At 29.3% G+C, this 17,020-nt stretch overlaps 2 protein-coding genes across 6 annotated transcripts; one reads left to right on the forward strand and one right to left on the reverse strand.

The window, feature by feature from the left end:
* Positions 1–911: 911 nt before the first annotated feature.
* LOC122513897 (band 7 protein AGAP004871) lies at positions 912–8,884 on the forward strand. 3 transcript variants are annotated; one of them, XM_043630419.1, is made up of 10 exons: positions 912–1,041; positions 2,399–2,528; positions 6,571–6,680; positions 7,068–7,140; positions 7,267–7,349; positions 7,516–7,719; positions 7,927–7,982; positions 8,080–8,158; positions 8,268–8,369; positions 8,467–8,884. In XM_043630419.1, the coding sequence occupies exons 2-10, from the start codon at positions 2,447–2,449 to the stop codon at positions 8,563–8,565; spliced, it is 888 nt and encodes a 295-aa protein (XP_043486354.1). In that variant the 5' UTR covers positions 912–1,041; positions 2,399–2,446; the 3' UTR covers positions 8,566–8,884. The 3 variants fall into 3 exon arrangements, with proteins under 3 accessions (XP_043486354.1, XP_043486355.1, XP_043486356.1); XM_043630420.1 differs by lacking the exon at positions 912–1,041 and adding an exon at positions 3,230–4,773 and having other exon boundaries at positions 2,455–2,528; XM_043630421.1 differs by lacking the exon at positions 912–1,041 and adding an exon at positions 3,230–4,738 and having other exon boundaries at positions 2,457–2,528.
* On the reverse strand, positions 6,687–16,358 carry LOC122513896. 3 transcript variants are annotated; one of them, XM_043630417.1, is made up of 8 exons: positions 15,650–16,080; positions 15,288–15,440; positions 15,075–15,210; positions 14,726–14,853; positions 14,249–14,539; positions 13,206–13,448; positions 12,794–12,911; positions 6,687–6,821 (listed from the first exon to the last, which is right to left on the reverse strand). In XM_043630417.1, the coding sequence occupies exons 1-8, from the start codon at positions 15,858–15,860 to the stop codon at positions 6,764–6,766; spliced, it is 1,338 nt and encodes a 445-aa protein (XP_043486352.1). In that variant the 5' UTR covers positions 15,861–16,080; the 3' UTR covers positions 6,687–6,763. The 3 variants fall into 3 exon arrangements, with proteins under 3 accessions (XP_043486352.1, XP_043486351.1, XP_043486353.1); XM_043630416.1 differs by lacking the exon at positions 6,687–6,821 and adding an exon at positions 16,086–16,358 and having other exon boundaries at positions 12,895–13,448; positions 15,650–15,983; XM_043630418.1 differs by lacking the exons at positions 6,687–6,821; positions 15,650–16,080 and adding an exon at positions 16,086–16,161 and having other exon boundaries at positions 12,895–13,448.
* Positions 16,359–17,020: the final 662 nt, after the last annotated feature.

Raw genomic sequence — 17,020 nt, forward strand, 5'->3', positions numbered from 1 at the left:
CTCCGATAAATTTTTATCGAAGTGACATTACGATTTAAAACGAATACTTTTGTGCTTTAAATTTAGACGTATTGTCAGTATATATATAAATAAATAAATAAATAAATAAATAAAAATATAATATTAATATAATACATCCACTCTTCAGGATAAAAGTGAAAGTTTAAAAATGCTATTTATAAAGAAGAAAGAAAAAGCTGTTTTTAATAAATCAAGAAATATGATGCATTATACATTAATATTGTCATACATTCTAGCCTGATGTTAATAAACACATGATCATAAACGAAAATTTGATTTTATATTTATTATAGGATAATTAATACGTCACGTATTCATTGGTTATTGACCTTCTTAAGAATCCTTGAACCTTTTACGTATGCTTTACGTGTAAAAAAGTTAAGCTCGATAGTTGGGACACGTGCTTTTATTCTCACATATAACATTTAAAAGCTTTTTCATATACCTATAGCTGCTTAGTTATACTTAATAAACAATATTTAAAACGTGTTTCGTTTAAACAAACTTCTGACCAGTGTTCGACCTTCAAATAATCTTTCACAATTTTTCAAATAACTAAAACTAAAAAGTGTATAAATAATTAAATGTAATAAGTAATATTCCAAGTAATTAGTATCAAATAAATTTCATTAATTATATTTTGTTTAATTCATTAGCTGGAATATTTTAAAGACAACCAAATGTAAATTCAGATTCTAATTTTGAATGATCCTTAGGACAGAAGTGTCTTTAGATGATGATGTATTAAAAATGGGAGACTTTTTATAATGTTTCTAGGGATGAAACAGTTTTATATATTGAAAGGAAGTTTAAACGTTTTAATGACAAGGGGTCAGCACCGTTTGAAAGTGGAAGGGTTCGGTACGCAAGGACGAACTGCGCGTAGTCGAGTTATAGTGATAAACCAATGCCTACTACTAGTTAGGGTGGCGTTCGTCGTCTCGTACAAAGGTATCCGAAGCCACGACGACGTCCACATTGTGTCTACCTTTTCATTTGTGTAAGAAGAAACGACACAAGGTGATTCAAAACTTTATATATTATTAATATTATTAAACTAAGTGTCGTAGGAAAATTGGACTGGTTAACAAATCTTTTATAACGTTATTTTCATCTTGTTTATATAATAATATAATATCAATTTATATTTTATATATTTATATATGTTGGATTAATATTATTTTCATTTTATTACTTGTACATTACCCTTTTTTTTTTTATACCTAATATTATTTCTTATGTTATTTTTATTTGTTCCAATTACATCAGGGATGTAACATACCTCCCTTTGGAAAAATACAAAAAGAAAAAAGATGAAGGATTATAGAAAAAGAATTTATTTAATTATATGAATTAGTTAGAATAATTTTTTTTGTTTAGATTTACCTTATACAATTGTGAATAAAATGTACGATTTTGATCTGTAAACTTTAGAATAGAATTTTTTCCGATGAAGTATCACACTTGTTTCATATATGTGCCGGTTAATTATGAATAATCGATGAATATTATAAAAAGATATTTTATGATTTTACTCTTTGAACAGGTTTTAATTATAATAAAAGATAAATTGTTAAAATGAATTTTCTTTATTCTCCATTTTTTGATTCAATCAAAAATATTTATCCTATTAAATTATAAGAGAGAACTTTATCGTGTGTGTCAACAACGTGTTTTCTATTAGATTTTATCTCGATGAGATATTATCAAGGATGCTTTATGTTTTATCGTCTTGATTTATATCGTTTGAACGGTAACGCGATGGTGTAAAAAAAATTAAAATTATATTTCAGAAGGACACGAGTTTTTATTTTCTCTTCTTTTACTTTTTTTTTTTGTTTTCGACAGAGACAAACAAGTGCTTTCAATATCATAAATACGTAATTTAGACGGGGGAGTGTTCTTTTTTAATCGATTAATTATTACTGATTAATCTATACGTATATATCTAAAGTCAAAATAAAATTGCATGCATTATTAAATTGGCTTTTATATCGTTATCGTGTCGTCAAATCGTAGAATGCGTTCTAGAAATAAATTTAACGAGCAGTTTTATGTTTTAATCCATATAACTGTTGAAGTACGCGTAAACAAGACGACAAAAAAAAGAGCTTCATTTTAATAATTCATCGTTCTTTTCAGGATAATAATAACATTATCTAATCTAATAATAATAATAATAATAATAATAATAATAATAAATGCATATGCTCGAACAATATTTTTCATTTAAATTCTTCACGAATCCCATGGATGTTGTGATACGTGTGTGTTTGTTCGTGCGTTCAAAAATTTATTCAAAATAAAAATTGAGACGGTATTATTTATTTCCCATAAAATAAATCTATTTGTAATAATTGAAATGAAATGATTTTAGGTGGCGAAATTTGAATCACGCGTTAATCCCATAGAAGTATCTCTTCCTATGGCGACTTTAACTAATGGTAATGGGTCTACGATTCAAATTAACACGCGTCCTGATGATATACGAAATCGTATTATCGGAGGTAAGATGATATTATTTATTTGTTGGTTTGATAAATTTGGAGTTTAATTTAATTTTCGGATAAATTAATTATTTTTCATCGAGGCTCATAACTTTTCAACCAATTCTGGTAATAATAAAAATAAATTCATTGTTTTTCAATGTATATATATTTTGTATTATATATATATTATTATATTATTATTATTATATTTCCTAATAAATATCCTAAATAAATTTCCTAAATAAATAAATAAATAATTATTATATTATATATAATAATAATAATTATTTATTTCCTTTTTAAGTCATTTAATATTATTGAATCGACACGTCGTTGTTTGAAATTATTAGATATAGTAAACGATAATGTAAATTTGGGTATAAATGAATTATTACTTAAGTGTAAAGAAGTAATTTTTATTTGACCGTAGCGAACGTTTCAAACTTTAAGCAAAGTTTACCTAACTATATATAAAATATAATAATAATCTATTTTCATAACTGTTACGAATCACGTTAGATTGTATTAAATTATAGCCGGTCGATAATGTGTTTAAAGCTATCGGAAATGTTAAAGATCGTTTATCGACGATTAGAAATGTTTCCTTTGATGTTTGTAAAGTAAATGTTAAATGATTTGATTAACAAGTAAATCTGTAAGTTTTCATTAATTTGTGTTTTATTAAATTATTATTAAACGTCTCTTCTTCTCTTCTTTAGCCCGTTTGCGCCAGAGCATAGGCTTCCCTTAACGCGCGTTAAGGGTATTTTTGGCGATAACTCGGCACGCTGGCCATACAGGTTGGCGAGTATAAAATTCTAGGATATTAAGAAAGGAGAATTTGTGGGTTTGAAAGGAGAGTCAGGGATAGGACAATGGTTTCCCCCGTATGGTCTTGGGAGATAAACCAAGGCTCGCGTAGGCAGGGGCGCGTCCCTGAAGTAGATCTGTCAACTATCGGGTTCATAGTTGAGTATCTACCCGCTACCTTATTAAACGTACTACAGTTTAAATAATAAGAATATTTTAACGAAGATAAAATATGAAACTCGGATGAACGCGGTGACAACATAAAAATGGCACTTTAATTGATATTCGATGCGAAAGAAAAAAAGAAAACACGATGAAACGAAGAATCTTTAATAGGAAGAAAATAGTACGAGGGAACATTAATCAGGCAGTTATAGTTGAACTTGGTTATTCTATAGCATTCACCTTGCATGTACTTAATATACACACGATCTTCATCTTTGAGTTAGAAATAAAGTTCGAGACTTATCTATAAACGTGGAAAGAAAATCGATGAAAGAAAAAAAAAAACGAGCCATTGTATTAAATGTTATACAAATTGTAACGAGAAAATTCGTTCTACCTTGTAATTCCCTCGCGATCGATAAAAACAAAAAAAATGTTAAAAAAAGAAACTCGGAAAATAGAACGTTGACGTGTGACATTTTCGCTAGAAAAAGAAAAAGAAGAAGGAAATGAAAAAAGTAGGCAGACTGGATGTAAACATTAAAAATTCAGTCGATGATAATACAAACATTTTAATGGCTTACAACTAATGTCCATTTTATCCAATTATGTTAAATAAATAAATAAACAATATATATAAAAAGAAAAAACAGGAAATAGAAAATCGACGCGCGACATTTTCATTGGGAAAAAAAAGAAAAATACGAAAGGAAATGGAAAACGCGAACTGCATCGACGAGTGACGTTTACCATTGGAAATAGAAGAAAAAGGAAAATAGAAAAAATAGAAGTTAAAGTAGAAGAAATGGGGTTGGTGGGTGGGAAAAGTAGGCAAACTGGACGTTGATAAAATAAAATAAAAGAGTAGGTCAGAGTTCTAGGAGAGTTCTAGGAGAGTTCTAGGAGAATAGAAAGGATAGAAGGTGGCGTGGGTGGGTGCTCGGTGGTGCGCGCATTTGGCGCATTTCGCGCATGCCACTACGAGAAGAGAAAGATAGACAGGATTTTATCCGTGCGAGCGAGCGAGTGGGTGGTTGAACACGGCCAGATAAGGGAGCAAAATATCCGTAACCAAAGAGTGCGACACCTTACGAATCTCCGATCATTTTCCTCTTACGCGTAAGGTCCAATACGAACCTTCAAATCGAACCCGCATCAAGGAAGAAACAGGGAGGGGCGAGTAAGCGAGCAAAAGAGGGTGGGATAGAAAGGGAGAGGGAACGATTCACCGACTTGGGTCAACGGGTCACTGGGTACGTCGCTAGTAACATTTTCGTTATGACGGACGGTAAGCTTTCAAATGTTCAATTCAAAAAATACGATCATTCATTCATTTATATTAACATTCACATTTGAATCTTTCAATTGCGTTATAACGAATTTTAATCGAATTTCAATCGAATTTTAATCGAATTTTTTTGTCGAGCGGGTTATGTTCGTATAGGTGCGGTTGATTCGTTTCAATTATGTATGTTTTGGTTTTATGTAAATTTATGAAATATTTGGAACAAATGTGCGAATGATTTTTTTATAAATAAGTATTACTTAATTATTATTATTATTAGTTAATATAATACGCGTAAGTGTTATATGCGTGCTCATAATTATGAAAGTGGTTTAAGTCATATATTTCTCCTTTTGATATATTTGAAGATTACATTACGGGTAGGAGGTAGGAAGGTACATTACATTTGAACATTTAATGAATTCTATATAATATTGTAATAACAAATACTATTTAACGCGAATGAAAATTATACATTGAATTAATTTAGTCGAAAATAACGTGCTGCGAATGAACTAATAAACTTATTATTTTTTTTGTTCATTTTCACTTAGACCACTTTCATAATTGTGGGCAACTATGTATGCAAATTTATTCCGTTGGTCGATCTACGTAGTTTTCTTGGAAAGGACGCGCATTTCTATCTATCCGTGTATGTATGTATGTATGTATGTATATAGGAATACATCGATCGGTAATTCTTATTCTTTTTCCTTTGATGCGTTGTTATCGTTAATAAGATCGATTCTGCGTTTAAATGAATTATCGAGCGAGAAATACTTTAGGGTTTACCGGATATACAACGTTTATTACGTTTTCTAGTTAGTATTGTCAACAATTTTCTTCCTTCTCTCTTTCCGTTATCGAAAATATTTAGAAAAAAAGAAAATAATATATAGAAATTATGCACAGGATGCATAATTTATTTCACAATAATTTTTCAATTTTGACATAATTTTTGTTTACTTATAAACCGCTTCTACACAAGTGGTATATGCATATGCATATGTATATTGCATGTACAAGTGCAAGTATATGCAAATGTATCCCTTTATCGATCTTGAAATACGAGGAAAAAAACACATTTGTTTACGTCTATTGTATTTTTGCGACAATAACAAAAAAAAACAGAAAGTAAATAATAATAATAATAATAATAATAATAATTAAGTAGTAAAAAAAAAAGAGAAAGATTAGAATTTTTCGAGTACTTTTGTTATCTACGAACTGTGCATGTTATAACGACAAGAGACTAACAAGCTATCGTTCATCTAAGAGGACGACGATGATATATTATAGCTTGGACTATATAAACACTTATTAGTTACCAGCTAGACTGGAAAACCCTTTTGAGATAGTTCAAGAGTACCGGTGCTAAAGTCTTCCTTTTTCTTTCTTAAGAAAACGAGCTCTAACGAAAGAACTAATTCACAGAATACTAACGAGACAATAACAGTTCTCGTGTCACCTCGTAAAATCAAGTCGAGTACACCTTCCTTTCTTATTATCCTAACTCATTTGAGCATTTTTTTTTTTTTGGGGGAGAGGTGGGGGGAGGGGCAAGTATAAAAAACATTTTTAGTCAAATTTTGGGCTCGCATAAATGAAAATATCGAATGAAAGTGCTGCCCTAATGAATAACTTGGTTCAATCGGATGGACAAATAATCAACAACGCGCATACGTTTGATTTTCAATGATATTTCTATTGATAAACGATTTGTCTGTATTTACGCATTTCGAATAATAATTATTCGATGAAATTGTATAACGAATAAATGTTTGCGTTTAATCGTTTCAGCGGAAGATTCTACGCAAACCGACTCAACGACCTGCGGTAATATTCTAGTGATATTGTCATGGATTTTGGTAATTTTGACTATGCCGTTTTCGCTGTTCGTTTGCTTCAAGGTAAAATATTACGAAAGTGTAAAGGGTATTCGGAAGGTTTTTTCTTTTTTTTTCTTTTTTAACGGTCACTGTATAAACAGCTATCACCCTCGTTGCATTATTAATAGAACGGACGATTGACCTCCAAGCGTCGTTGACGTTCTATAAAAGATATTGTCAATTCTGTTAATAGTAAAACATCATAGTTTTATTCGAAAGATTTATAAGAATAATAAAATGTCGATTATATATAAATATTGAAATTTGTTCATTTAAGCGTCTTTTAAATTAGAAATCTTAAATCTAACGATAAGTTTGAATTTCATTTTATTAAGTGTCTCTAATGAATTATTTGTTTTAAATTAATTATTATCGATTATTACATTTTACATAATATTACGTTTGTAGGTTGTACAGGAATACGAAAGAGCTGTTATATTCCGATTAGGTCGTCTTCTATCCGGTGGGGCGAAAGGTCCTGGTAAGTTTTCATTACTGTGATCGATGAACAACCACAAAATATATAAAGTCTTTGATAAGGTTTTGATAAGTTTGAATTATATCGATTATATCGAATAATTGAAAATAAAAATATAATTTTTTGTAGGAATTTTCTTCATTCTACCCTGCGTTGACAATTACGCTCGTGTTGATTTGCGTACGAGGACTTACGATGTTCCACCTCAAGAGGTATATATGCGTTTATAATTAATATTGAATATTAACATACACACATATCGAATGGTATGAAATGCAATGGCGATGGAAGATAAATTTGTCGAATAAGTTTTTCAATGCTCTTAGGTATGTAGGTATTAAAAGATAACGAAAGTGAAACGTATTGATTATTTTACAGGTATTAACAAAGGACAGCGTTACAGTGTCAGTCGATGCAGTCGTTTATTATCGCGTTAATAATGCTACTATATCTATCGCCAATGTGGAAAATGCACATCACAGTACGAGACTTCTCGCTCAAACGACGCTTCGAAATACTATGGGTACCAGACCATTGCATGAAATACTTAGCGAACGTGAAACTATTTCTGGTAACATGCAGGTACGTTATTTATATTCGATTCGTGCACCTTTACCACGTAATTGTGCTAAAGTATAAAGAAGAAAAAAAAGTCTTATCTTTCAAATGATTCAATTTAATTATTAAATATAACATACATTTGTATTATATACTCCACGTATTACTACGTACACGCATACACATACGTAAGGCTATATGTAAAAGAAAATTGATTAAGGTGCATCATAGATTTCCTTGGATGAAGCTACCGATACCTGGGGTATAAAAGTTGAACGAGTTGAAATGTAAGTGTTTAATAAAAAACTATTTTCATTTGACTTCATATTAACTTCATATTGACTTTTCGTGAAATAAATCAATGAAATGTTTTTTTTTTAATAGCAAAGACGTACGACTACCAGTTCAATTGCAACGAGCAATGGCTGCAGAAGCGGAAGCTGCACGGGAAGCGCGTGCTAAGGTCAATTTTTATTTCAATTTTTATTTCAATTTTTATTTCAATTATTATTCATCGTTGTTTTATACACCTATACGCGAAAATGATCCTACGATTTTGTATATTTGATTAGGTCATCGCTGCTGAAGGCGAACAGAAGGCAAGTAGGGCATTAAGAGAAGCATCCGAAGTAATCGGAGATTCGCCCGCGGCATTGCAATTGCGTTACCTCCAGGTAAGAACAACGATTTTAATCATTTGTTATCATTTTAATAATTGTAAGATCGAAAATACATTTAATAATGAATTATATTTTGTTTCTTTAATCGTAGACGCTTAATACAATTTCGGCTGAAAAGAATTCGACGATCGTATTTCCATTGCCGATTGACATGCTCACATATTTTATGAAAGCTAAAGAAATGTCTTAATTCCATGTATTATTATATTATTATTCCAATGACGTATATTCGATATGTCCCATAAGAGTAAAAGAAAAATGAAAAAAGAAAAAAAAGACGAGGAGGAAATGGTTACGGTGGAAAGTTTTCGGATGATTGATCTGATATTTGATGATCGTATCTCACACTTACATACACATATATACGTATTCGTACGTTCAAACAAGACTCGAATCGGACGAAAAAGGGCAGAGTTGCCAATATTAGACCAAATTTCAACCCTTTTTTACTGTTATATTACATACTACAGGCCATAAGATTAAATATTTGTTTAAACGAGAAAAAAAAACATAAACGAACGAACGAACGAACGACAGTTTGCGACGTTTATTAGAATTTTTGATAGCAAATGATACAATTAAAAAAGAAAAAAAGGAATACTAAAAGCATTCATCGATATTTTTGGATGACCTTATAAAATAAGATCGCATTGATCTATTTGCGAATAAATATAAAGTAATGAATTAAAATGATGAAACAATATCGAATTCAAACTAAACGCAAACTGACGTTTAATTTCAATCAAAAAATCGTATTGATAAAAAAAAAAACCGAGTAATAACATCGAAACAAAATGTGCGCTATGATTTAACGCGAGTACGCGAAATGAAAATATACACGAGTACGTTTTCATGTTGAATTAATATCTAATTGTAAATTATTAAATATTCGTACGTTTACTTTATCGCGTAAAAATTGTGGCACTCGTAAACAAAAAGGACAAAAAATTCAAAATACACGAAAGAAAAAAAATAGAAAAAGAAGAAAAAAGTTCAACATAATTTTACACTGCCAATCTAAGCACGATATAGTTTTTCGTAATTATTTCGATAAGAAGAAATTTTTCATTTCGTAAAAGTGTCTGCACCATTTTACGAGACCAAATATGGAATTGATTAATCTTCGATAAGAGATTAAAAACCTACAAATAAGAATACGTTTATTTGGATATGGAATCATAAGAATCTTAAGATTATGTAAACAAATATTTATATATACACTATACAATACAATTTCTAATATACTGACCAATACAGACGACTTAATAACGTAGAGACATTTGAAATGTAACCAAATGATTCGAGCGGGAGGAAAATGCTTATAACGGGAGTGCTGACTGGTTAAACAATAGAAAAAAGAAAATAAATAAATAAAAAACAATAGAAAAAATATATACATAGATATATTAGAATATAAGAAAATTTATGTTTGTTCATTTCTATAGAAAAAATATCGACGATCATTGAACATGTTTTAATTAAGTTTCAATTTTAATCGATGTACCGTAATTCAATTATTTTCGCGAACGATTCATTTTTTTTTGATTTCGATCGTAACGGAAGAAGAAATAAATATATTTGAAGAAGAATAATATATTTGCTTTGACACCGCCGAAGGTTTTAGCGTATAATAAAACTCCGCCTATTCATTTTTAGATGGCACTAAAATAATAGTCGCGAACCGATGAAAATTGATCTCAATGTCGCGTATCGTCGTTTTCTTCGAATGAAAGAAAAAGATCGAATAGCAGAGCTTAAAATAGCATACGTCGTTTCAAATATTTCTAAACAAATCGTAACGGCCTGTAATGATAAATGGTCTAGCATCGGCAACTCTTTCTTTTTCTATTCTTTTTCTATTCTTTTTCTATCTCTCTCTCTCTCTCTTTCTCTTTCTATCTTTCTATATTACTACTTTTTTTCCAGCAACATATTGCGTTTACATATGGTGCTTATTAAAAAAGGTCTTTCTCTTGGTTAGATATTAAAATAATAATAATAATAATAATAATAATAATAATAATAATTATAATAATAATATTAATTAGTAAGTTTGAACGTTTGTACTTTGAACAATTTTTATTCTAACTATTCATTAGGTTGACACTTATGATCGGCTGAAAAAAAGAAAAGAAAAGAAAAAGGAAAAAAAATTTACGAAAAATATTGGAGAAACATTTGTTGTTGTTGTTGTTTTTTTTTGTTTTTTTTTTTTTGTATTCCGATCAGACGCGTCAAACTTTTCATATAATTCAATGAAATCATACACCATCGTGAATTTGTCATTACGAATTGTTAATAACTATTTAAATATCGATTTGTGATATTACGAGGATCCAAAATACGTTTAATAATTGAATGATAATTCAATCAATGAAGAAGACTGCTGTCGATCGCATTCATTTTCATCGAATATTTTCATTTAACATTCGATTCACGATTGGAATATGAAAGTTTATGTTAATTAGTAATTTAGGTTTACTTCTATAGCAGTCAATTAAAATGTTACATACCTAAACGTTGTAAATTAACGTTTCATAACAGCCGTTATGAATTTTTTCTGGAAAGATCAAATAAAATTCCTCAATTTATTCATTAAATGTAAAAGAAGAAGAAGAAGGAAAAAAATATGATGAACTATTCGAATTATCGATCTTCGCGTTCTCGCACGCCGTCTCATTAAATCGACTAATGACGTTTTATATGCTTCGTAATTAAAAAAAAAGAAAAATATTGCAATGAAAAGAAATTCATGATCACACTTGCTAACACTTGCTCGGACATTTTTTCTAATTATTTCAACGCGCTTACGTTTTATTCGATCAAAAAACTTGGCGTGTATATCAAATCATTATTTTTATACGTTATTTATATTTTGGAATATTTTAATACTATAATTACGTATACGATAAGTAAATTTTAACACGATTGTACCAATGCATTTTTCTATTAACGAATTGAAAACAAGAAAATTTTGTTCATCTTAGAAAAATTAATTTTCGCGTTAATTTATTAATAAATAGATTAAATTATTTTTAATGATGAAACTGAAGAAGACGTGGCAAGATTCATTGGATCATAATTAGAAGATCATAGTAATGAAAATGATTCATTAATTAACAATTAATATATGATACTTTAATTGACTGCTAGAATGATTTGTTTAGATTTTGAATACACTAATGTCTACATTAATTATTAATTAATTATTTCATTGATTAATAAGAAGATAACGATACGAATTATATATCATCTGATATTACGCAAACAAACAAAAATTCATACTCTATTTCTCGTTAACATTGTTTAATGAAATATTAATGTTTAATCTATAATATTTTATGTATATATATTTAAGTATATACAAGATGTTCTGTTACTAATGATACAAACGAATAAGTAGTTGATTCAATATGAAAAATCAAGTCGAATATGTAGAATGAAATTTGTTCGTAAAAGATTTTGTTTTGGAGAAAAATAATTTGGAAAATTAGTCGAGTATTTGACTGAACTTGCAATTCTGGAACCTAAAAAAGCTTTTTTCGATAAGAAGTCAAATAAGAAAACATATTGACAATGTTTATAAAAATATTAAAAAGCATAAAAATAATTCTTCGAAATATTCGAGAATAAGACAGTCAAATTTATCGAATTGAAACTGAAATATTTACTTACAAATATTTACAAATTAAATATTTAAAATATTAAAAAAAAATAAAATTACTTACAAATATTTTCAAATGCAAAGACTTATAAGAACAATTTTTCGACTGATTTTTTTTTTTCATGTAAAATAATCACACTTTCAGTTTGTTTGTATCAACCAGTATACAGGAAAATTTGTGTATACGCACATACATATATCGACGTGTTATCGTGTGAAAATATATTATAACTAAGAGATGCACTATTGTCGTATGTTAAACGTGTATTTACGATTCGCATGATTGGCTGGTTTAAAGTCTGATTGATCATTTCTTTAGATAATAAGTGCAACGAAAAAAAAAAAAAAAAAAAAAAAACAAATAAAGAAGAAGTAAAAATAAAAAGAATAAAACAAATATACATCAATCAAAAAAGTGTGAGTGTAATAAAATAATCGAATAAAATGAATTATATGTCTGAGATGAAGAAAAAAAGTGTACAAGCGTACTTGTTATGCAAGTGTTATTAAGTTTTACTTGCAAAAAAAAAAAAGAAGAAAAAGAAGAAAAAGAAGAAGAAGAAAACAGATATAAAAGATAATATAATATCCGCGAGATCCTATTTTTTAATCGGATTAACATCGTCCTAGTATTGATTAAGAAAACTTATAAGATATTTGGAAAGATCTTGAAATAAACTGTGGACTCTCATAAGGATTTGAATAATTCCATTCCTTCATTTTCCAATAGAATGTATACCTCAAAATACCTTACCTTAATTTTGTCGTGCATGGTTGTTGAACATAATTTAAACAAAAACCTCTATTTCCAACATCATTCGGTGCTTCTATCGCATCAGTATGAAATATTAATCTGAAAGGCTTAACAGTGCCTAGAAAAAGAAAAAAAGTATTTGCTGTCGGAATGAAAATCGATGCAAAGGTAATCGATAAGAATATTAATTCAATTAGCCATCAATTAAATAAATAAAACATTTGTGATTTGAAATATTTTTGGTCATCCTGATGCAGTGCATTAACCTTTCGCATTCTCAACTTACCGCGACCCTGCTTATGATATTTATAATTATAACAATAATAATAATATATCTCAAATTTATTAAACACCAATTTATGTTCGTTTTTTTGTCTAAAGTAAAGATGTAATAAAAATATTGAACACTCACTAATGACCGAAGATGAGTTTAAGTTTTGACTCTCGGCATTAAACGTACCACCGCACAATCTGTCAACACAGGTGATTGACATCGAAGGAGTTCTACCTGCGTTAATCGCACAAGGTATCATCAGGTAGTCCGTTTGACACGCGGCACCTGTCATCGAAGCTATTTGCGTTCCTTGAGTATTACCAGTTAAAGTAAACGCGTTACTACGAGACATTTGTCCTGGCCCACTGGTTACCATAGTACCTGTAATATTTATTTATATCTTATCGGATTTTATCCGTGTATAATCCGAGGATCTCTCGCATACCGAAAGAACGTTCTACCACTTGAGCCACGAAGACCTGTACGAAAGTTATATAGTTTTCATCTAATGCAAACTACAAACTAGAAACTTTGTTTTGTTTGTATCTTCGATGATACTTCTCTAATTAGTTGAAGTTAAGCGTAATCAAATCTTCGATTAATCTAAGAGTTTTTATTACGTATTAAATTTTGATTTACAAAATATAACATATTTTATCTTAATTAATAAAAAAATAAAAAAAATATAAAAATAAAATTATTATTCAAATTCGTATTAAATCATATTCCCTCTAAAACGTGTAATTTAAATAATAAAGTTATGCAAAGTTAATATGTACATGACCTTGTTTAAAGGACCGAGCTAAAAATCACGGAGGAATTTTAAAAAGTTAATATTGCATTTTTTTTTGTTCACCGTTTATTTTCGTCAAGTCTAACTTTATAACGGGAAACTTTTATTTTTATAACGCATAAAATATAATCGTCCGACAAAATATCTATTGTTATATTCAAAATAATTTATTAATAATGTGAACGCACAACATTATTACATTTAATTGCTAATAAAATCAACAATTGTTCACTTTATACGAAATATTTCGATAAATGATAAAAAAAGAAAAAAAGAAACATCTCCCTTTGTTCATTTTTTCCCAATCCCATTTCGTAAAAAATGTCATTTATAAAAAAGGATTATTTTATTGTATTATAAAAAAAGAAATGTAGAGTGTTTGTCGTACCTTCGTCAGAACAGGGCATATATTGTATACCACAAAAGTTTTTTTCCATTCTGATACATATACTGTAATCCTGATTGGACAATTGCAATCCGGTCGTGGGATCAAAATTGAATGATTTTATTTGTCCTGATACACCGGTAAAATATTGCAGACAGCCTTCTTCGGCTCTGTAAATTGTACTACAACGAATCTGTGATATTCGGACTTTCCAGGATCGTGGAAAGGAATTCCCGCTCGTGACGAATGTCAGTGTAATGGGATTAGTTTGGCCTACGCCAGCGTCAATGTACACTAAGAGATAAAAATATACAAACAAAAAAATCCGTGTATTTTTTTGATCAATGAAGAAATAACATTTAATTTCTCGAGCTCGTATAAAAAACAAAATACAAAAAAAAAGAAAAAAAACTTAGGAAGTTATTATATTAAAAAAGATAATAATAATATCTTTTTTTATTTTTCAAAGATCAAACTTACTGTGATTGCCATTATTGGTTCCACAAATGGTTGGCACTGGGTTACCACCGGAGACAATAAATTGGTCATACGTGCACAAATTATTCGTAGTTTCGGGTCCTCTTATCATAAACTGTACAAAATCCAATCTAAAAAAAAAATCTTATTTAAATATATGTAAATGAAAAAGATATTACCTCCCCATAATATTACATTTATATTAGATAGAAAATATATTTTGCTTTTTAAACATTGCACAACGAATGATTCTGGTATGTATAATTTCATTAGAGATATTATGAAAATATATTATTTAACAAATTATTATCTTACACGTAAAATAGAACAATAAAACGTATGTTTATATTACCTAAATTGACACACATCGGGATTTGACTTCAATAACGTCAATTGACACGACTCGGTACCATCGAACGTTGATGGATAATTCGGATTAACAAAGTAAGTATTGTTATCGTTAATTGTTTGTCCACACGTGACCATTACTTCAAAATAATAATCTTTTATAAAAATAATGATATAATCGAAATAATACATCATTCAAATAATAAATAATCTTTACCGATACAACAGACCCCATAACCGTTAGCACAAATTCCACTGGATATTCCACCACGTTGCGAACATTCCGTTGCTGATATGCAAGTACCATTTTCACCGTTCAAACCACCGCAAATATTATTTTCAAATCTCACCACGGTGAACAGCGGAAAAACTGAAGATAAATAATTCGTCCAAATTTTTCATTATTTTATTTTTATTATTATTATTATTATTATTATTATTATTATTTTTGTTAAGTCGTTCGGAAAGTAATTTCGTTTTTTTGTGTGTGAAAATGAAAGACAAATTTTCGTATGATAATTAAATATATTTGATTAATTGTAATAAATAATTTAAATATATTATTAACGATAAACTTACGTCGTTTTTCTCTTAAACTTTGTGCCGATTGAATATTTTGTATCGCGTGCGTCTCCCGATCGTAAGATTCACGAGAACGATTTTCGTTATTTTGCCAAAAACGTCGTAACTGAGGAAACTTTTGCATATTCCAAATGTTCCAGGCATTAATTTCGATAATCGAGACGATTAAATTCATTAAAAATAAATTGAAATAACGTTTGACGAACATTACGGTTAATTCAAATAATCGATCGAATTTAATAACTCGAATAATTGAATGAAAATACTTGAATGTTCAATTTGTTAATACTTTAAGGTGTTACTACGAGTGTTACAGATATTTTACTAAAGACTGGAATCACAAAGACGCGAAATTAAATATAAATACTACGAAAGGAAAATGATTTACACGGTCTGCTTACAAAACTACGAAACGATTAGACAACTAAATTACCTGGGAGAAAGTAAAGCGTCATTTAATTGACAAATAAATGCGCGAGTCGTCTAGGTGTATTGTGTTTATTTTTTCGAGCATGATAATTGTCGCTTTCTTCTTTCTCGTAAGTTATAATTGTTTGACATTAAATAGGACGTAGTACTTTCCATTCAGAATATTCCATACGAATACTCTCTACTACGATTTACAAATACTTTCTCTACACCATTTATCATTTTTTCGTGAACGTTCTAATGCTTCGGAAAAAAAAAAAAAAATAGGAAAAAGGAACAAACAATTCAATAACTTTCAATAATTATAATGAAATTAAATATGTTTTTTCGAATTTTGCCGTTAATCAGAGATATCATTAAAAATGTATATCCGAACCACCAAGTTTCAAATTACTTCACTTTTACGAGAGAAAGAGAGAGAAACAATAAACAAAAAAAAATGAAATGTTTCTAAAAGAACATAAAAGAACATTTTGCAGCAACAATTGTGTAATCAAAGTAAACAAAAAAATACAAACTAAAAAAAGTTCCTAATTAATTGGAATTAAATTAAAATGGAAAAAGTTAATAGAGTCGTCAGTTTGTTTACTTTTCTTCTACAGACAATGGTAAAAAGAAAATAAAAAGAAAATGAAAGGAAAGAAGGAAATAAGATATACGTCATTGTAGCTCGTAAGATGACTCGATTAAGATTTAGTCGTCGAGGAGAAACAGGGTTTAAACGAAAAGAGGTGACTCCGAGCGAGCAAGCAACCAAGCAATGAAGCAAGCAAAGAAGCAAGCAAGGACAGGGGTTAGAAACAGGGGCAGGAAAGTGGTCGAGGGAAAGCAAGCAGGGCTGGCAGGAGCGTAGGTGAGCTAAAATAGATCGATGGACGGATGCGCACGCAAGTGTACCACCGATTTCCTTCAATTTGTGTGTGTAGCTCGCCTAAAGGG

The sequence above is a fragment of the Polistes fuscatus genome, unplaced genomic scaffold (genome assembly GCF_010416935.1).
Source record: "Polistes fuscatus isolate 324 unplaced genomic scaffold, CU_Pfus_HIC Scaffold13, whole genome shotgun sequence".
NCBI classification, from domain to species: Eukaryota; Metazoa; Arthropoda; class Insecta; order Hymenoptera; family Vespidae; genus Polistes; species Polistes fuscatus.